The sequence below is a fragment of the Cyanistes caeruleus genome, chromosome 25 (genome assembly GCF_971803275.1).
Source record: "Cyanistes caeruleus chromosome 25, bCyaCae1.hap1.1, whole genome shotgun sequence".
Taxonomy (NCBI): Eukaryota; Metazoa; Chordata; class Aves; order Passeriformes; family Paridae; genus Cyanistes; species Cyanistes caeruleus.
Window position 1 is genome coordinate 694,782 of NC_141725.1, and position 22,113 is coordinate 716,894.

Here is a 22,113-nt window from a genome sequence, read left to right on the forward strand (position 1 = left end):
AGAATCAAGGCCTGTAATTGTGAAGCTTCTAGTTCTCCAAGGGTGTTAGTTACTTTCTCTACTTGATCAGTCCAAGTCTGGTGAAGGTTCACTTTAATGTCCTTTTTGCTGGCTTCCCCTCTGATCTCAATCTATAAAGCCTTGACCAATTCACTGCCTTCCCAAAACAAAGCCTCTGCATTCAAAATTCAAGCTACTTTTAGCATACCAGAACCCACCCCTGAAGGTCTTTCCTGCTTTATTTCCTAAAAGGCCCTGAGGTATCTAAAGCAGCTGCCGAAGTAAACCTTCTGTATCCATGATCCCAATGAGGTTACAGAACCATCACTTAACACAGATTTCCAATTTCTTCTGTTAGTTTCTAATGCAGGGTGTTGTGCCCCCATGTGCCAGCTATGGTACTTTCTGCACATATCATATAGGTCAGAGAAGGCAGTAGGAAAACAACACTAGATTAGGTCCAAGAGTTTCAAAAATCCCATTTTATGTGTGAGGGACAACCTTTGCATAACCTAGCTGTATCATTTGCCTTCAGATTCTAATTCTGGCATTTGAAAGACGTTGTTTTTCTGCTTGTAATTAGAAATAGGCCAGCACTGATCACTGGGAGTAGTCCTTCACCACTGAATGATACATAGGGCATTCTATATATGGAGTATTCTATACAAGGAGCATTCTACTGAATGCAAGGAAACATCATTAGCCTAGGATTTCCTTCACAGGTCCTCTTCCCTCTGGATAAGGATCAGCATCTCCCTGCTACTAGGAAGGCTGAGGGCTGTCAAGTTTCCAATGATGACTTTTAGCCACCAGACTCTCCTACCAGTTGAGGATGGTTGGATCAAAGGCTGCAGCTTGTACCCACCTGAGGACAATGCTGCTTAGGGTTCCCATAGTTTCCTAGGGATTTTCAAGACAGAGACCAGATAGGTAGAAGTTGCCACAGAGCTGCTCAGGGTATGACAACCACCAGACTGAGACTGTTCCCACTCTGCTACCTTGTATAAGCACAAGACACAAAGAAAAATCTTTTCTGACAGCAAAATAAGACCATGACTCACATCTGCTCTGACAAAGGCAGACCATGCTCATGTAATACTGCAAATAACACACTTGCCCTCACAAGGAAGCACTCTCTCTGTGGTGCATCAAATCTATGCCACAGATCTGAATATACAATGCATATCCTATGAAACAGTTCCAGAAGTAATCTTTCACTCTCACCAAGCCATCTAATATTCTGCAGAGACTCCAGCATTTAACACAACTATTGCATGAACTCAAATGACTTCTAGCTGTGCTAGAAAGCTTCAGGGAGACAAAACTGACTGCAAATGCCAAGGCAGTAGAATATCTCCCCACAACACTTGGCAAAATTGCAAATGTTATGAAGTTATGAAGCTTTATATAATTTATACTGAGCTTCCAGAAATCCTTACCAATCAGATTTAAGAGCTTTCCTCTACCAGAAAACTTTCTCCAAGGTTAGTTGATTAAAAAACTTAAGAGGACTTTAGGATGTTAAAAGCAGATAGAGGGTGTCCCAATGATACACACCTGGGTTACGAGCATGTCCCACAGTTTTCATACTGGTACACGCATTCAGTTTATTTATGATACTTAGTTGTAGCAGTAGCTTTTCACTAAACCTTAAAAAGCCATTCACACTACACGCATTTCTGCTTGCATATTCAGGATTAAGACTTGAATTTCAAGTAAACTGTTCCATACTCTTGTCTTATCAATACTGTTTCTATGCTCAGTATGGCAACAAAAAGCAAACAACTGCCTAATGAAGCTCCAAAAAAACCCAGTAACACTCAGAATCCCCAAACATCCTCCTCATACTATGAGTCAAGACCTTCAGGCGCTAATGGTTAGCTCAAAACCTGAAGAAAAGGACTGGACACACTACACAAAACTGGAAGTAAATACTTCATTACCTTTTTTTCATGATAGCCAATAAACAACTTCCAATGCACTTAGATGTCTTTTGCTCTAGGTGAAGCTTCTCAGGCCCTCATTACCTGCACTGTCCACTTCCTGTAGGGAATTCAAGTACTGCCACTGGCTTTTTACTCTGTTCAGAGAATATTTATGTCTGTCACCTTGAGTCTTCTTCTCCAACTCACCTTGTCTTCAGAGTTGGAACTTTTCAGTGTTGCATCACTTGGTGATTCTGATATGGCTGCAGAATCTGGGGGGATATTTACACCATTGGTGCCACTGCTGAGAACTGTAACACAGAAATAAAAAAATACGCAAACTTTCTAGATATTTAGACTGTCATAAAATCTTTCTTATGCAAATTGCATGCAATTTTCTTGTTTAAGTCCATTAAACATTGCAATGTCAACTAAAAGGTATGCAAGAGATGTAAGGACCACAATTCAGCAATTCTTAGCAGAATCAGAATTCCAAATGAAGAAAATCAAGTCAGCAAATTAATCTATACAAATGTTGTATGGACTTCAATACATACAACTTCAAGCAATCATCCTGCTCCAATCTAATACTGTTCACAGCCAGCAGGGTTTTTCTTCAGACTGATCTATCTGCTCATATACTGAAGTCCCACTGAAAATTTTTACCCCAATACCAAGTCCTCTGTAAAGTCAAATCCGTGTCAGGAGGTACATCAAGAAATCAAGACAGAAATGCTTGGTTCTATGCCAGATTCTACATTATCTGAAGTTACTCCAGTTTCTGTTCAACTAAACTTCCACATAACAAATGGCATCGGGCTGGGGAAACATGAGGTTTAGGAGACAGGGACACCTTAAACAGTTTTTTGCATTAACTTCCACACTTTAATCATATCTATTTCCATCAGATATATCAAATTCTGTAATTCCATTATGCAATAAACATTATATGAATGACCAAACTTAAGAACTAAAATTCTATGTTCAGAATTAAAATTGTACTTCAAAGTCCCATCTCCAAAACAGTCCCCAAACCCGGAGGCACCTCTCACTGACTCTTACTGTTGATCAATTAGCAGCAATAGCTTATTACACCACAGTTAGTGCTATCATTTGAGACTGACATACCACACTCTTAAAAGTCTTTTTATTTTCCAAAACTCAGGCATGGACTACACCAAAGTTAGAGGCCTAGCGACATCAGACAGTCATCCTACACAAGACCTGAAGGTTCCACTGTGTTATCCTTCATGTAATACAGACACACTTACCATTTAAGATGTTTCTTTTCTGAAAGGAGAAAACTAGAAAAACCAAGGTGGGTACTGAGTAAAACCAAACCACCACACTAAACAAATTCAATATTTTTGTTCTCTCTCCACTGCATTTAGAATGCAAAAGCATTATTTACCCATCTGTGAGAAAGCTTTTGGCTGTGGTGCCTGTAAAACTGCTGGACGGAGCACACTTCGCTGCTGTTCCTTCGGTTTCTGGCTAGGGAGACCTGCAAGTGCAAAGTTTTTTTCAAGTATAAAACTTTAAAGTTGGAAAATTCAGCTTCATCTAATCTTCTCTAACTGCTTCCAACAGAATATACTTTGAAAAAATCAGACACTAGAAAAGCTTCTACTCTCTTCTTTTCCATCCCTCATTACTCAGCCTCAAAAGTAAGTTAGTCCCAAACAGGGAAGACAATTTCCTAACCTAAAAAGACACTTTAAAATATATTGTCTACCTTATCCAGAAAAGCACAGAACTGAAGTTTAATACTGATACAGAAATAAAAGCCAGTATGTAAGAGAAATGAACAGGACACCAGTAATCCTATTTATGCACTAACATTTTAATCAACTACACACTCCAAGTCTTCTTTTCTCCTTCCAATAAAGCAGTTTTCAGATAGTAAAATATTCTATTTTTTTTAATCCATACAATCAAACATATTGGTACTGTAACAATTGTGTTGTCATTTAACAACCTTTTGGCTTTTTGAATTAACATGGCCTCTTTAGTTGTTATAGTAAGATACACAGCACTACAACTCTAATTATGCTATGATTCAAGAAGGTAATTAACCTTAAACAACCTAATAAAAAAACCCCCAAAGATTGTAACATCAACTCTAGAAGGCTATAGCAAGCCCAGAAGATTCAGTTTTCTCCACCGAAAATAGTCAAGATGAACTCTAGATCCAATAAAATACTGCAAGAGAACTCACTTATAGCAATTAGTTCCATTTCAGATCACCTATATTCAAAGGGCATGACATCCTAAGTTCAAAACGTTCGTAAGCTCAGAACAGCTTGTTCCCTTCTTAAATTTACCCCTCTTCCTTCAAGTGAAATGAAGTTTCCACACAGTTATGCAATAATAGCTTTCATTACCCAAATAGTTTTGGGTTTGTTTATTTTTCCCCACTCAAATACCTAAGGAGCTTTAATACTAATATCTTTCTGATAGTGGCTAGTTCTACATCACAAAACAGGAAACTCAGTCATAGTCAACCTGTAGTGCAGAACAGGCATCATCAAGGACCCGCCACCTATACTGCCACCAAAGGCAGAAGTGGGCACTCTCTGACACTTCCTGCCCTGGTCTGGTCCCAGACTGAACACTCAATAATAGCTGGAACTTACTCAAGGCACTCCTGGAACATCCTTTTTCTTACAGTTTGCTACCAAAGGAATTGAATTCACTGTCTGTAGGATTACTCCAAGCACAAACAGAAGCTTGCTAAGCAGCGACAGCTGGGAGATGCATTTCAGACATGCACAGCTGATCCATCCCAAAACACAGATGTGTCCATATTCATTACACAGTGGGTATGGGCACAACCACCCTAGAGAAGATATTTTTTTCTGCAGACAAATAGGTATTGCCACCTTCTATTTACAATAGCCAATTTATGAAACTTCTAACTAAATAAAATGCTTGAGCTGGTTTCTTTGTACTGTTGCAGTTAACAGTGAACTCACCTGCACTAGGTGCCTGACCATGGATAAGTATTGGTGGCTTAAGCCGGAATCCACTGCTCTTTTCCTCTGGAAGCGAAATACAAAATCACAAGGACAAAGCCATTACAATATTAGCAATATCCATTCAGTCATAAATTCCTCATGTTTTCCCCACTGTAACAACCCACAAGTTCTATAAATACGAAAAGTTATTAGGAGATTTCCAAATTCTCTTCTGAAAGAAACCTGAATTTCCAGTGATCATCACAGCAAATATACATCACAAACACATGGTGTCACAACCAAAAAGTTTAAAAGTTTTTCAGAAGAAACAGGAAAAAGACTGTTCACAAGAGAAATGGGGCTCCTCCTGTGAAGAACTTGATACAGATAATAAAGGTTTTAAGTGAGAATCAAACTAAAGAAAGAGCAGTCAAAATTATAACTGAACATAACAGCTGCTAACAAGTATCTAACTGCTAATTATCATAAATTAAGTTAAACTTAAGTGCTTAATGACAGTTTCTTGCAATAATAAGCTTTTACTCATGCTTTTATAATATGAAGATAAAAGAAATTCCTTTGCTGGCACTCACTAGTTATGGTTTTTTAATTAACTACCAAAACCTCAAAAAAATTATAAATCTACAGCTATTAAAAATTGAGTTCCTAAGAACTTACAAAGAATAATTATACTTTTTTTCCTTTTAGGGGCTTAGTATCTGTACTCAGAATAAGACAATTCAACATCTCACAGTCTCACTGTGTTTGTGATCAGCATATGATACTGATGTGCACTACAGTGATACCAACACAACCAAACCAGAACTATGGAGACTAACAAAATTGTCAGTTCTGTCAACACAGGTCTCACAGGTCATAGCTGAACACAATCATGGCCATACCTTATGGTTGTTTAGCTTTCCAATATAAAAGAACAGTTTTCCAAAGCAGATACATGAGAATTTCCCAAAGGTTTTATCATGAGGCTAGCAGGAAAGGGTCACAATGCAGTATTATACCATCACTCCCAACACATTTAACAATTTTGATTTTAATTACTTCCAGGAAGGGTGAAGTCAAACAATGAAGTGAGCAAGAGAACAGCTCTAAGATCAGAACCATCATCACTTCCATTCTCACAAATAGGGTCTTACTTCTGAAGTATCTGAGTACTTTGGATCATGACAAATTAACAACAGTTCAAGAAAACCGAAGAAAAATGAGGAAGCTCACCTGGTTCTGAGTCAGAATTGCCTGTAGAGGGTTCACAGAAACTTGACGGCATAAAGACATTGTTCTTTGTTACTGCAGTCAAGGAAAAAGAAAAAAAAAGGGAAGTTGTGTATGTTGCTCTTTATTCCAAAACTGTTCCCAGACTCCAAACGGAAAATTACTTTTCTAGTAATTTGTTTTATTTTGGTTTTGTTTCTTCTAAACTAAAACAGTATTACAGATAGACAAAGCAGCAAACCATTGTCCATAAAATCTTCTCAGTGTCTCCTGAAACAGAGAATAAATAAATATAATTTCTTCTGAATCCTGTATAAATACAGGATTCCCAATCTGACTTGTATCTGAATTAGGAATTAGAAGTGGTGTTCAAATATATAATAGCATTGCAAAATGTATAATACCGTTTCAAAAGGCCCCTGCAGAGAGAGAGCAGAAAGGTGTGTAATGCCTGCTAGAGAGTACGAGTGAACATCTGGGCTCAATGGACCATACTGTCTGCACCAAGAGGCAACTTGAACTACTAGGTTTGAACTACTCTGCAAAGACAAAACTCCTACAGAAACAAAGAAGAGCACATCAGAATATTGTCAGATGTCACTTCAGCATCATTATAGTAAACAAAAGGGAAAAAATGTTTGAAAAAACAGGCAAAGGACAGTGTTTCTTTTCCACCCTTTGATGGGACCTAAAGAAGCAAGCAATGGAGAGTTTGGTTGATTCCCTGTTCAGCAGTTCTAGCATTTTTGGTGTTATACAAAGTCACACTCTAGTTTATGAAACAGGGCAACCAGAGAAGGAGACAGATTCCTCCAACAGATCATTCTGCATGAAGAAAGGCAAAACAATATTTAGTGGTTCTTTTAGCTTTTATAAGGCTGTCGAGAAAGATTAAGTATGCTGAAAAGAGAAATGAAGCTCATCTCTGAACACCACTGTACTAAAAGATGTGGCATTTGCCTTTTATAATTAAGGCTTAACTATTTTTTTCATAGTTCCTTTAATTCCACCTTCTCTCTTTTTATTATTGTCTGCCTTTAGCTTAAAAACAGCACAGTTTTCATATCAGTAAAATTTCCCTATTCTTGAGAGAAACATAATTCCACCAAATTCTCACATCACGAATCAGAAAAAAGCTGATGAGGCTTTTCAGCCTTTTCAAGAGCAAAGCATGATTGTCTTAAGTTTATATAGCAGTGATAGTAAAAGTCTAGGGGTGGAAAGTAGTGAATTTTTGTTTCTGCTTTTCTGTCAATTTATTAGTTTTATTAAGTTGTATATTAAATATAATTGATAATTTTTATGTAGGTGTTCACAAGTTGAAGGGGTGGAATGTCATGGGGTGACTTTACCTTTAAGATAGTTTTGAGAGCTAAGGAAGTTGAAGCTGCTGGTGACTGATGGAAGTCTTTTCTCCTGACCAATTATTGGTCATTTCTAAGAATTGACAGCAGTTTTGAGCATTGAAAAGTGAGATCAACTTGTGAACACCCCCTTAAGATGTAAAGCCAGAGTTCTCTTGCTCTCTTTTGTGTTTTCAGCTTCTGACAAGGTAACAAGGCTCTGTCTTGGCCTCCTCCCCCTCCAGGCCGGACAAGGCCGCAGGGGGGCCGGGGGGGAGAGAGAAAAGGAGCCAGCCAGCTTGGCTAAGTTTGTAATTCCTGCTGCTGTATTGAAACCTGACACTATAAACATCTGCAGCTTTTGCAAGACTTTAATTCTTTTACTACCTAGATAAAACGTACAGATTACTCCTTTTTTCCCTGAGAGACAGAGAGAGAGAGACAATCAACATGAAAAAGACAGTGAAGAAAGGAGTTAAGTTTTAAATAGAAAAGAGAGAATAAGGAGATGCTTTTTAAGCTGAAATATTTTTCTGTTAAAGCTATAGAGATGGACAATAGTGTTTTGAAAAAACTCCTTTAATTCATGACAGAGTATATTGGGAGGAATGGAGTGTTCAAAGTGTGATTTTTGAGCAAAAGGGAGAGTAATTGTAATACAGTGAGGTGCTGGAACAGAGTGAAGCGAAGATTTGAGGCCTTGAGGGCAATGAGAAAACTCCCAGCTAAGCTCACAGAGACAGATGAAGAGAACTTTTGCCTTTGAATAACTCATCCTTAAAATGACATCCCTAGACTCATGACCCATAACACACCTCAGAGTGATGTGAAATGGGAAGAGTAAACTGATGACAGGATTTCCAGGCAGCTGGCATTAGACAAATGGAAAACTATAACAGAAATAGTTTTCTTGTGAGCAACTCCATAGATTAACAGAAGAAGACTTCTGTTTCTCTACAAAGACTGATGAAAAGACTCTAGCAAGAATTGAGACTGTTTTAAACACCAAAGTTCCAAAGTTTTTTGTCTCTATGTGGTCACATGTACAGGGGAATGGTTGGGTAGTGGGGGATAAAAGGGTTTTCTGGAAGTTTATTCTGGTGTTCTTATTCTTGTAGTTTTGTTAATAAACCTTCTTTATTTCCTTTTAAGTTTTAAGCCTGTTTTGCTCTTGTTCTAATCGATATCTCACAGCAAGAAATAAGTAAGTTTTCTAGTAATTTTTTTAGTTACTGCTTTAAAACCACAACATTTATCTGGTGCATTGGCCGGGAAAACAAAATCGGCAAATTTAAACCACTACACAAATAAAAAGAAAAAAAAAGGGTGGGAAAGTAAAAGATTTTTTGGGAAACCAAAGCATTGAATAATGTCAACAATATTCAAAGAGGTTGTTATGGAAGTTGCAATTCAAATCAAAGTTGTCACTGCTTGACAACAACACACATGAGAAGAGAACAAAGGCATCAGGGAATAAATTACCACATCCTCTCAAAATACAGTAGCTAAGCAGAGGCTTGAGGAGAAAGGATACTGGACTCCTGGAATATCCAGTATTTAACCATGTAAGAGTTGAGTAAATTGTTTTCCTCTGCTTCTTAAGAGATGCTAGCATAGAGATTCTAATCTTATAAAGCAAAGACATTGCAGTATGGAAGTGTTAGAGATTATGGGGAACCTGGGTATACACATACTGTTATTCTAAAAGAAAATCTACAAAACCCTATATTCATTATTTTTGTACATTCCTTTACTAAGAGTGGTTGGCAAGCAGACAGCAATGCTGGTCATTCAATTCATAGGATGGCATCTGGAGACCTACACAGCTGCACACCAGAAAACTGGGATCTGAAAGAGAAGGGATTCTTCCCCTGACTAGAACTGGTGCATGAATTTAGAATACTGTGCCCATAAAGTATCAGCAACTACATTTTAGATTTCAGACTAATTCATTTTCTTAAAATTAAAATCAAAACTAGGCTTTCATCTTCTAGTCACATCTCCAGAATGCGCTGCATTATGAGAGGAGTATTTTTTTACTGTTCTCTCCTTCAAAGTTTTTCATCTCCTTTATTTCAACTTATGACAGTAGAAATAAAGTAGCAGTCTTGAAATCTGCCTCAAACAGTGACATAACTAAAGTAACCATTGACCAAAGCTAAAACCTTCATACGATCAGTGAGGAGAGATGGCACAAATCAAGACTGTTCCTGTGAGTGAACAAATATCAAACATGACCATTCCCATGCAAGAGAACTGCATAAATTTACCCCAGTGATTTCACTGCCATGACTGTGCACACACATAGGCTGTGCTCTTTCTCTCTTGTGTATGTCAGGTGTTTAAGAAATGCATTGGATCATCCCCATTTTAAAAGGAAATGGAGAAGAGAAAAGGACTAAAACACAAGCTGAGAGTTGAAAAATTTCCCTGGCAGCACAGTAACTAAGAAAAGGTAGCAGTTATATAAATTTAGGAAGAAGCACCCTGATCACAACAAATCAAGAAGATTTCTGGTTAATTCTGCAATTTAAAAGCACAAAATAAAAGGTGAAACTACAAACATGTATAAGATTACAGATAGAAAACATTTTTTAAAAGTTATCTATCGACTCCTTTGGGCTTCATCAAATTTGCTAACACGAGTACATGGTTGCTGTGGTCTTAACCCAAAGCACAGCAAACAGTAATAAGACTGCTTACATGACTGGAAAAAGAATATCTAGGAAGGAAAACAATCCCTCATATATAATACTGTAGAAACATTTACCTGACTGAGAAGGAGGGAACTGAGTCAAAGATGAAGTTCTCTCACGTTTTACAGGTGGACAGTAACTTCCATCCTCTCGATCAGATTCTATAGAAAAACAATTATTAGAGAAAACACAGAACATCCCAGCAACACACACACTCATGGCTTTTAATTTTACAATAAAATCTCTTACCATCTCCATCTTCTGGACTTGATCCATCTCCAGATCTCTGAAATCAGATTACACTGATCAAACAAAGATCACATAGTGAACATTTCAGTCTCTTCAGTTTGATTCAAATGTTTTAAGTATCAGTTAGGAGATTTTTCTTTACTGTCAATGATACACACTCAATGCAATAATCTTCTGTGACTTACGTGTGGGCATAGAGCTTCACACAGATACTATCAAATACAATTAATTCAAAATATTTCATTTTTAAGTAAGATTCCTGAAAATTCATATCCCAAGCACAAATATCTTTAGGGACTGTGTAACAATTACTACAGTTACATTTTCTATATACTGAAAAATTGAACTTTTTTTAAAGTGGTTTAATTTTTAAAATATAAAGTTTCAAGCTCAACATAAATATACCCATTATGTGGGAGTTCACTTAAACTCTCAGTGACTTTAGTTCCTTCAACGAAATCATAGCATTGGAGGAATGTCTTTCAGAGCATGCTCTATAAACTAGTACAACAGTATTTTTATTGCAATTAGCATTGGATAGTCCCCTAACATCTTCCACAGTACCAAGAACAAAAAAGGAAGCATCACAGGCTACCAAGTATCATAGATATTAAAAAAGTCTTCAAACAAAGGTTTTACATATCTTCTGAAGATTTCTATGGCTCTTTCCTCCTATTTCTCTGCCAGTTCCTCAACCAATATAATCTCCCTTGCTCCTCCCACAAAACCCGTGACAGACTCCTTTCACTATGGAAGATGATCAGGGCTGCATCAGCATTACAAAACATCTTAGAATAATTGAATTGCTTAGGTTAGCAAGAACCTTTAAGATCACCAAGTCTAAGAGATCCCTCAGAACTCTTTTGCCATGCCCAATGCCAAAACATGTCCGCAAGTGCCATATCCACCCATGTTACAAATCCATGCAGGGATGAGGGCTCCACCACTGACGTGGGCAGCCTGTTCCAGGGCTGCACAAACCTTTTGTGGAACATGCTTCTACTAATATCCAATCTAAATATTCAACTTGAGGCCATTTCCTCTTGTCCTGTACCTTGTTACCTGGAAGAACAGACCAACCCGCACCTTGGCTATACCATTCTTTCAGACAGCTCTGACATATTGGACCATCTACCTAGTCCAACACTACCCTTTCATCCCACTCCTGCCCCAGGACATGCAGACAGACACCTCCCGTTCACTCAATCTCACTTCAGATATTGGCTGATATATGGAGGAATGGCAGCTCATGGGCAGAGCCTACTGATACCCCAAAACGCCTTCCCTGCCATTCAGCAGGGATTCAGCCCACTAGGGCACTGAGAGCAGGCAGACACACAAGGACTGTACACATCTGCACAGGACTGGTATTTGAGGCATACCTTGGGTGTAAGAATACCAGAAAGTACAAAACTTTCTATTTCGCATTGCATACATTTAGAACCCAGAAATTACTATACTATCAGTACTTTGTCGCATTATATTAGGAACGGCAAGAAGTATGACACACTAACTCTCTGGCTGGGCTGTCCAAGAGAGCAAATTTTATTATCCTTGATCTTCATTTATAGACAGGTCCAAGAAAGTCCGAGAAGCAAAACTCTCATTGGTCATTAAACTTATACATCACCATCATTGGTCAAGTGGAACACCACCCCTTGACTGTTTCTTGGAAGTAAACAACAAGGATCTAAACAACACCTGCAAAAGGTTGTTGTCTTTCTCCAAGGACTGTTTGGATTCCTCCTTATGCTTTCTCAGGCCAGAGTGAGAACCTTGTGTGACTTAGTTTCACGCAGACACTGTGCTCCCTGCTTGCATTTAGCATCCACAAGCACACCATTCAATGCTAATAAAAACCCACTTATACTGCACTTGCCTATTTAATTACCTTTAAGAGCTTTTCTGTTGTGTTTTATGTTCACAGAAAAGTACAGCTACCTTACTAGCACCCTAGTTGAGTATCTCTGAAACCTTTAGCATTGGAAATAAGAAGCTACTGATAGGTCTGGAACACAACTCCCTGCATTCACACACACCTATCGGCCCAGCCATGTTAATGCTGCATTTGATGATCCACGGCTCTTCCTACAAAATTAGGCAGGTACTACCTGCCAAAATTAGGCATGGTACTACCATGGACTTGGTACACCAAGAAGGTGGTCTTATTAGTCACCGCCCTTGTCAATACACAATACTTTCTCAAAAGATGAGGCTAGAATGGAAAACCATGCTATCATGTATCTCAGCAACTGAACTCATAAAAGATTGCATTCTGCACATGAAGTGTTGTCACCCATACAAACAATTTGTTTCCACTTTTATCAAAAATCCTGAAAGCAAAAATAAAACACTTGGTAAAAAATTTGCATGAGTGGAACTGCAGATCTCTATATGCAAAAATCCTTAAAAATAAACAAGTGATTTCCACCTGAATGTCAAAAACTTAAGATATTACTAACATATGCCTCATTCTCAATGCTCAAGTAACACATACAAAAAAATCAAACCTATATAGTGCAAGCCTCAAATCATCTTACCATTGTAATTTCATAACTGACAAGCACAACTACTGTACCATAACCATGTTTAGTGGGTAACAGGCATCAATAACCAAAACCAACTCTGTACCCTACTGAGTGCAAAGCAGAACAGAAAGTCTGCTCAGAGTTATTTTCATGCTTCCTAGCCCAAGAGTTTTCAGAGATTAAAGATATGTACCTTTGGACAAATAGATGCCAGGTAGATTCCAAGGGGGTGGGGGTACACAGATCTACTGTATTACCCTAAGCTTCACTTTCCTATGAAGCCACAGATAAAGTAAGTCACCACTGCAGCCAGAATTGCATACCAGTGCTGCTTCAAAGGAAGCTGGGTAGACTAGACAGAAAACAGGGGTATATATGCATGACAAGCCTGACAGACTGGAAAAACAGCAGATTACATTTAGTGACAATGAACAGCAGTAGGCCTTACCATTTTACACTTCTCAACCTACTCAGTGTACTTTACAGCAACACCTGCTTTACACAAGTACCCCACACAATGGAAACAAAAGGCAGGACCATCTCATCCTGTAAGAAACCACCAAGGTACTTAAATTTATCTCCATTCAGGTCTTTGGACTTAGATGCTGATGAAATACAAACTGGTAACAGCAAAATCCAACTCAGAATTTTCTCATTTAAGAGCAGAAGCAACTTTTCACTTATTCCCTCTGCCCCTGCTTTTCAGAAATCCAGCTAGAGAAAAGTTACATTTATGCATAAACAGAGGTTCTTACAATTATGACACATTTTTAGTTAAGGAAATTAGCTTCCTAAAGGCTACCAACTGCTTTTTAAAAGTCTGTCACAGTAATTAACTAAACAGAAACATTAATTCCTCACATAATGGTTACATCAAGCTAAGAGAAGAACTTCGAAACTTCAACAAATTTGTCCGTTTTTGCTTATTCACATTAGTGAGCAGAAACAGGGACAGGAAGGGGGAATTTTGGTAAAGCAGAAAAGGTCAGTGTAATTCAGGGAAAGATCTAAGAGTATGCTTCTAGTGTTTATCTTTGAAATTGCATTTTAAGATGCAAAAAGTCATGTATAAAGGATTTCAGAGCACACTAAAGCAAGTCTTCAGTCCAGACACTCTGCACATACACAGACATTATTGAACTGCATGATTTGCTTAAAAGCTCTTCCAGAACCTCTTAATCAGCAGAGTTTTGCTGGGACAGCCACATGCTGTGGGAGGCTGGTGTGGGTTGCCAAAGAGTTAGGACATAACCATCAGCTCTGCAAGAGGCTGTACCTATGGCCACACTAAATTCATGTCATGTCAAAAATATATGCCAGTGTGTGTATAAACAAGTAAACAAGAAATATGCAGTGTCTCTTCTTCTGTCTTAACTCATCCATTTTCACAGGACGTGGGAAGACTGCATGAAAACTGCTGCTCCAACAAACCAGTACAAGTACTCTTAAGATGCATCAACCTTCTCTAGATTTCGAGGTAAGGGATGGTTTTACTACAAGACACTGGGATAATTTGAAGAGTACTTGCTAGTGCATGCCAGTTATATGTCCATACTGAGCAACACGCAATTTGGTACATTTAATTTAATGGAATCAAGAAGAATACTGAAACAGCTGTTCTGTACAGCCACTGATTTCTGCATATGATCCCCAACAACATTTGTGGGTTTTAAATTTCTTTCAGAACTGAGTTAACTGGGGTAAGATTTTCTGCTCTCTAAAAACAAAATGAAGATTAGGGTTAGGGTTGCTGCTGTGTTCCTGAAAGTGTGGTTACCACCATTCTCTTGGACAGTTCTAGTAACACTGCAATTTCTTATGACAGAAAACTGAGATAAAAGACTGTGATCATGTTTGATGGGAACGATGTGCAATAACACCATAGAAGGTATGGGTGTTAACATCTTTGAAATAGGTCTTAAGGCCTCTACTAACTTCAAGCAGCAGTTTTGTAACAGAGCCCAGGCAGCCTGACTCCACAAACAGACAAGCGGGTGACTCTGAACAAGCCTGAACTTCGGGGTAAAATGCGAGGTTCAAGGAGGGATACAGGGTAGGCGGTTCAGGAAGACTGCACCTTCCTAGTACCTCAACCAATGGGATAAGGAAGAGAGCAAGGTACGGTGCAGGATAAAAGGAGGCTGCACCCTCTGAAGCCTCAAAAGTGAAAACCTGCTGGGGGCGTGTGGCCTAGTAGACTCTCTCCCTTTATTTGAATAAAGTTGCAGGACTCCTGTGTCTCCTTCATGGACACTATTTTTTTATAGTGTGATCATCCACACATGTTTACCAGCTATATTTTAAAATATTACGCCTTGAAAATCTTATCCTTCAGAAAAGAAACTAAAAGATTTCAGCAGGTAATCAAGTACCAGTCTGAACACTGAGAGGTGCTTAACCTACAGCTTAACCTACAGCTATTAGCACCTTGTCATAACAATCCATTCAGTACTGGGTTTACTTGAAATGGACCTTATTCTTGTACAAAGAAAACCCCAAATCAACCAGTGAAAGAAAAGAGTGCAGGTACTGGGAGAAGAAGCGGTCTTAACAAAGATCTAGCAAAGAGCACATGCCGAGGGTGTGATGCCAGAATACACAGCAACACCTACCTGCACCAAGAAAACATGGTTCACCAACCAGAAAGATTAGGAACACTTAGAGTTGTTCTGAAAGACTGTATGGTAGCTGTCATTTAGTCATCCGATCTTTCAGAAAAAATTTTGCAACATCATCAATAGAAAAATCAAATTATGAGCACTGAGAGCTTTTCCACAACATACTTTCTCCCCACTCCAAACACCCAAATTTAAAACTCTGCTATGATGCTGTTGGCATGACATATCCAGTAAAAGCAGTATTAGCTGCTCACTTTGTCAAGCTGCAACATTATGGCCCATAGGGGGAACAAGGAGTTCTCTAACTGCTTGAAGCAAATCCCTCAAATATGGACCCTTATTTAGAAGTGCTCTTACCCTTAGGCAAACACACAGTTTACACCTTCAATTTTAAAATACTTGAGGTGTCTCTACAGTTATGCTACTAGGGAGACTCACAAATTTCATTTCTTCTAATTGGAATGAGGGTTTAGAGAGAGAGGACTAACACTTGAGATGAAAGAACCAGACAGACTGTCATTTGCACTACCTACAGTGAACAGTAATGGATTCCACATGGTGGAAGGTACTTTGTTAATCCCCCCAGCAGCAGAAGCACTTGGTAGGATGACACTTACCCCTGCCAGTTCTTGGTGAATAGGAGCAAGCTGGGCTTCAGAAGCAGGACTCAGGGTAGCAATGACTGAGGCCACAGCAGGAGTAGGGTGTTCAAAGTCACACTCACCAGCTGGTTCTGTGTGACCCAGACCATGGTAAGGGGGCTCAACCTCTCCCTGGGGGTCCTCTCCTGAATCCGACAAAGCTTTCTGCTCTCCAGGGGACTGTGAGCAGAAAAGACAACGTCCCTTCAATGCAACGCTTCAACATGAGAGATCAGTCGTCCTAGTGAGAGGATCCATTTTTAAATTTCACTGTTTTCACAGTGTGGCAGAAGGAGCTGCTTGTTGCCAAGGCACAAATCAAAATACACAGAAATTCTGTAACAGAACCTGCTGACAGAATTAGTTTCCCCTGCCTGTGAAAAGCCTCAGTTAGAACAAATGCACTATTTTGAAAGTTACCAAAATCATCTGTGTCCCCAGCAAAGAGGATTCTGCCAGCTACAGGCTTGTTGGGGTTTCCTCCCTTCCCTTCACTCAAGGACTAAAGAACAGCTGATAGTTTTTATGTGCAGATTCAGATAAAAAATTAGACTGTTACAAATAACAATATAGTATTGGCTTTCACATTTATGTATTAGCTTTCACATATTATTAATCACAAAAATTTTTATATAATTTATATTTCCTTTTAACTGCTTTTTGGTATTGTACAATCTGTGAGTTTATGTGTGGACTCTATGGTTCATATAAATAGAAAATAGTAATTTAATAAATGTATGATCTCTTAGGCCATAGTCTAATATTAATATAGAGATTATGTGATGGTAAAATGTTTTTATGTAACTAACTCAGAGAACATTGTAAGATAATTAGGGAGTTTCTTGCATTTGTAGACTATCTGACTGATAACAGTAGCAAAAACCAGAACCCAATTTCCTGACAACTCCTTATCAGGGAGTGTAAAAACAACAAGACAGAACCAGGAGAAGAAATAAAATATATTGGTTTAATTTACAAGATGGCATTAAGTCAAAGGTTAAAACCAAGAAAAAGAACATCTAAACTCAAATGTTTGAATAGAAAAAGAACATCTAAACTCAAATGTTTGAATAAGTATAAACTCTTATAAATATGCATGTACCTCCTGTAATGCAACAGTATCTAAAGAACATTGTTTTAAACTGAGGGTGTGCTTTTGACAGATAGCCAAGCACCCCAGCACTAGATTTGATCCCTTTTATTCTTTATTAAACTTAAAAATTTTACAGAGTGAACTTTGTTTTTCACAGACAATTACTCTAAAGTGTCTTCCACTGCCTCTTCAGCCCACTCCCTCTTTTGAGGGAGATGAGGTTGGTTATAAAATTCTCACAGAAATTATTTTAATTTTCACACAAGACACAGGATTCTTCCATATTCACATGACAGTGAATTATCTGAAACGCAACACCAATGTTTTTTTTCATAAACTAGCAAGTTTCAATCTATTTCAAGGAGGGAGGTGACAGGACAACTAGTGCACCCTAATGGGATTTGGTATTTGCTGGACTTCTGCCACCGACATTTCATTACTTCACATCATTTAATGCTGCACATCTCTGCTTGTACAATAAAAGTTAGCACTATCATATTCTGTACACATATGAAGAATGAAAAAGTTAAAAAGGCTTTGAGCACAAACAACTATATTGTGATTAAGGATTAAGTTGTAGTCCATGGATAACATGCAGGCCAAGGATGTGCTTCCACTTGCAATCTGTGAGCTGAGCTTCAGCTTATGGTGAAGGATCTGAAGAATTAAGCAGTAAGGGAAAGATGGCACTCAAAAGCACACAACCTTGGCTTGCTTCCAGAAAACAGTTGTCAGAAAAAAGAGACTAAAAATGCTCAACTAATAACTGCCCAGGTCCATGGCTAGAAAGTAAGCAAAAGCTTCAAAAATAAACAGCAGCACTTAACATCTTAAGAGCCAAGTTTAAGTAACAGTTGTCCTGTTGTGGTAACAAAAGCCAGCAATACACGAAATTTTATCATGCAAGATATTACTATAATAAAGGCTCAAAATAACAAAAATGTATTTATGGAGATAATATGATGGATGTCAGATAAAAGTTCAGGATGCTGGGTTTTTGCACTGCCGAAGTTAACTAACATTTTAATATTTAGTTGTTAATAACAGACCCAAACGCTAACTTAAAACCCGACAAAATGAGAAGAGTTAACCAAACATTTTTTCACCAAATATTTAATAAAATCTAGCTGTCTAGCACCCTATCTTTACTTCTTCATCTGGGGAGAATAGCAGGAAAGGCTACCTGGAACTGGCCGTAGCACTTACAGTAGGTATTTAAAAAAAAAAAAAAAAAAAAAAAAAAAAGGCGCCTTACCGGAAATCTACACTGACTTCTAGGTACAGTTCAGAAAATTGGTAATAAGGAAGAGGAAGCAAGAACATTCAATACACACTTGTGCTAAGCACTTAAAATTGGAAATGACAAAATATTTTGCAAGCAATTCATATCAACACAGTTCAGAATATCTAAGTAAGACTAAGTAAACATCCAACAGATTTTAATAACTCTTCTAATACTTGAAATGCTTAGTGCCAAGCATTTCAAAAAGTGGAAATAAGCATAAATCTGATTTCTAGCCTAAGCAAGACTGGAATATCTGCTTCAAGACCCACAAAAGAAACAAACAAAAGTAATTATTGCAAATCACCACTTCTATGAAGAAAAATCTGAATCCAAGATAAGAATTTCATGTCTAATATATAAATACATAAAAATACATAAAGATAAAAAAAAACTAATCAGAAACTACTGTAAGTTTCAGAATTTTGTGAACAGTACACGGTTTGAGTCATGGAAGACAAGACCAACAAAGGACTCAAGGATTCATCAAACCAGAACTGCTCCAGGCAGAAGTTTGTACAGCTGTTCTCAAAAAAGCATATCCAAAGAAAACTGCAAAATATTAAAATTAATTTTAATCCTTAGTCATGCATACTATTGAAAGTGTTTCCTAGTCCCTTAACTTCATGAATTCTGATCTAAGCTCTTTCTTGAAGTTCCTTGGAGCTGGTGAACAGTTCACTCTCTTCCTTTTTGCTGGAATATTTTGTCTGAGGAATGTGTCCCTCCTTGAGCCTCCTCCTCTCTAGAGAAAACATTCCTTATAAAATACAGTTCTAGGGAGAACTTGACACTTGAAACCTGTTCCTGTCTCTTAAAGACCACAGCAATGATCAAGAGAGATTGGTAACAGTAGGAAGCCACCTACACAGATTCACCTTGCTCAGCCAGATCAAACAACTCTTATTTCATTAAAACTAAAAACAACACACCCAGACTAACTACATCTAAGTCTATCCGGAAATTTGGCTTCTTCTGCAATGTAGAGAATAAGAAGAGACATGAAGGAATACTTAAAAGCTAAGACTCATGTGATACTACGGTCACCAAATATAGGCAAGGAAATAATATCCTTTTTCAATAAAGCCTGGCACAAGCACTCTTGGACCAGCTTTTCCTCCTAATTCTGAATTGAGCTATTTGCAGCTCCTTTCCTCATTTTCCTCACTCTAGCACCTCTATCCAATGGCCTAAAAAGACTACACTGAGTATATCTTTTCACATTTTTTACCTGCTTAGAGCCAAGGACAACTCTTGCCATATGCCTAACAGCTTTTGACTTTATCAGTCTCTCTATATTCTGCCAAGCCTTCTCTTGCACAACTGTCTTTCCAAATACCTTCATGACTGTTCTCTTAAGTACAGCAATATCTTCATAATTATGAACTTTAAAGCATAAATTTTAACTCCTTAAGTATACTATGGACTTACAATACAGTTCTGCTGGGTATCCCAACAAAGCCTCTTTGCAGCTATGCTGAGTCAGACTGGGAAAGGGAATATTTTGCCTCTCCATACACAAATTACTTCATTCACAGTTCTCTCTCTGTCACTATCCTAAACCCATACGTCATGGCCACAGTATGAAGAACCTTTTCTAGTCATCCGCCTCCCCAAACCACTAAAACCCATACAACACTGCATCAAAGCTGGGCTTCAACTAACCCCAACTTCACATATCTAAAAAAAAAATAAATTAAAAAAATATTAACTCATTATTTTGCGCTATAGATTACCTGGGAATGCCATCTTCTTATCACCTACATCATTTTTACAACTCCATACCTAGTTTTAAAACTCCATAGTTAAGACCACGATGACAACTGTAACAATTTAACAACATAACCCCTTACTCACTCCAGAACCTTTGCATTTAGGACCCAGTTACCCCTTAAACTCTTTGTACCGCTTCAGCATAGAACATGACCCAAGTATCACATAACTTCTTTGACTTCTTTCAGAGTCAATCTTAAAAGACCACCACTATCAATTCACATATGGAAAGCAGTACACTAACAAAACTAGTTATACAACCAACTAGAAATAAAGTGCTCTTTTCTATATTCTACCAATACCCCAACATAGGCTGGTGGAGGGAAGAGAACAAGGCGCAAGCTTACATCATAAACAATGGCCTTTTCAAGTGCAAAAATTTTTTTAATCCAAGTAGAGAGTCTACCTTTTCCTATACTCGTGACAAGGGAGGTCACAACAATCCTATATGATGACAATCAGTAACATCCAGATTACCACAGTTCACACTTGCAGAACAATTGACACTACTTTAGAAACATTTTTGGATTAAGTGTTTCTTTACACTACTAGCAATTGAATTTATTTGAGCTAGCATACTTGCTTAAAAATATGTCAATCCAAAAACAACAGAATAATTTCACCTTAGAAATGCATGTTAGAAGTGAAAAATTACTTTAAAGTAACCTATGGCCAGAAACTTGTCACAAAATGGTTTTATGGCAGAAGCTAAAATCAGTTTCAGAGTATAAACAACAAACAAGTGTCTAATATTAAGCACAGATATAAGTTGTATCCATCAATTTAAAATATTTAATTCAGAAAGTGCTATGAAAAGCACATCTTAGCTCATAAATAAGTTATTTGGATAGATAATGGAGTAACAGAAATACTCTATGCCTAACATAGTGAGGTTCAGACTTCATATTGCTTTCAGATCTCAACAGCTTGAGCCTTAAACTGATGCAAATTTCCAAGTGGTGTCAGCACTAGAAACTCTGCTTGTCAGAAACACAAATAGCAGTGCTACTATTCAGATATTTGCAAGATTATATTCCACACATGTAAAAACAGTTCTCAAACAGCTAAGTTGTGGAATTCAGCCTGGCTGGGGACCCAAACCAGCTGACCATTGCCTCTGAAGACCCACCTATCTGAAGCCGTGGGAATCTCTCATTTGAGTTAAAAGCCTTTCCCAAGATACCCCTCTGCTGTTATGTTAGATAAATTACATGTCAGTTACAGACTGGGTAATGTTGCTCCCTATATGGCTAGGCTACTAGAATGTTTGTCCCCTTAAGGGTCCCCCCTAAAGTTATATACTGTTGTGCCTTCCTTTGTTCTCGTCTTTGGTTGGTCACCCCCACGGAGCTCTCCCTGGTTATTGTTGTTTGGCTTTTGGGCATTGTCCCCATTTTCTTTTATTCCTCATTAAAGTGTTATTTTCTTGGTGTCAATGATTGCTCCTGCTCCTATTCTCTCACCACCCTCTGCCCTGAAATCAGGGGACCTAAAGGTTTGTCACAGACACCCTCATTGTGACACTAAGGACACAGGAAAATCATGAAAATGCAGACTCACTCATATTTAGTAACTACCAACTTGACATCCACCATTAATTCACATCTAAATTTAAAACAAGGACAGACTAATCCTGTCTTTAACTGCAAAAGAAAACTCAAACCTCCTTAAGGAAAGTAAAATTAAGGAGCAGTATTATGAACACCATGAACTTTTTGTCCCCTCCAAATAAACATGTCAAATTGCAAGTTCTGATGTTTTATTCAAGCATATACATC

At 38.0% G+C, this 22,113-nt stretch overlaps 1 protein-coding gene across 15 annotated transcripts in view; it reads right to left on the bottom strand.

Moving 5' to 3' along the window:
* Positions 1-22,113, bottom strand: part of RANBP3 (RAN binding protein 3) — a 58,389-nt gene that overhangs the window by 20,371 nt on the left and 15,905 nt on the right. For 6 of the 15 annotated variants that reach the window (XM_023942789.2, XM_086862782.1, XM_086862783.1 and 3 more), the window contains 6 exons: positions 10,401-10,437; positions 10,226-10,312; positions 6,116-6,187; positions 4,901-4,966; positions 3,337-3,429; positions 2,133-2,236 (listed from right to left, as the gene is read on the bottom strand). In XM_023942789.2, coding sequence (XP_023798557.1) covers positions 2,133-2,236; positions 3,337-3,429; positions 4,901-4,966; positions 6,116-6,187; positions 10,226-10,312; positions 10,401-10,437 — 459 coding nt within the window. Of the gene's footprint in view, positions 1-2,132; positions 2,237-3,336; positions 3,430-4,900; positions 4,967-6,115; positions 6,188-10,225; positions 10,313-10,400; positions 10,438-16,163; positions 16,368-22,113 lie in introns of all 15 variants that reach the window. The other 9 variants (XM_023942786.2, XM_086862778.1, XM_086862779.1 and 6 more) reach the window with 2 other exon arrangements.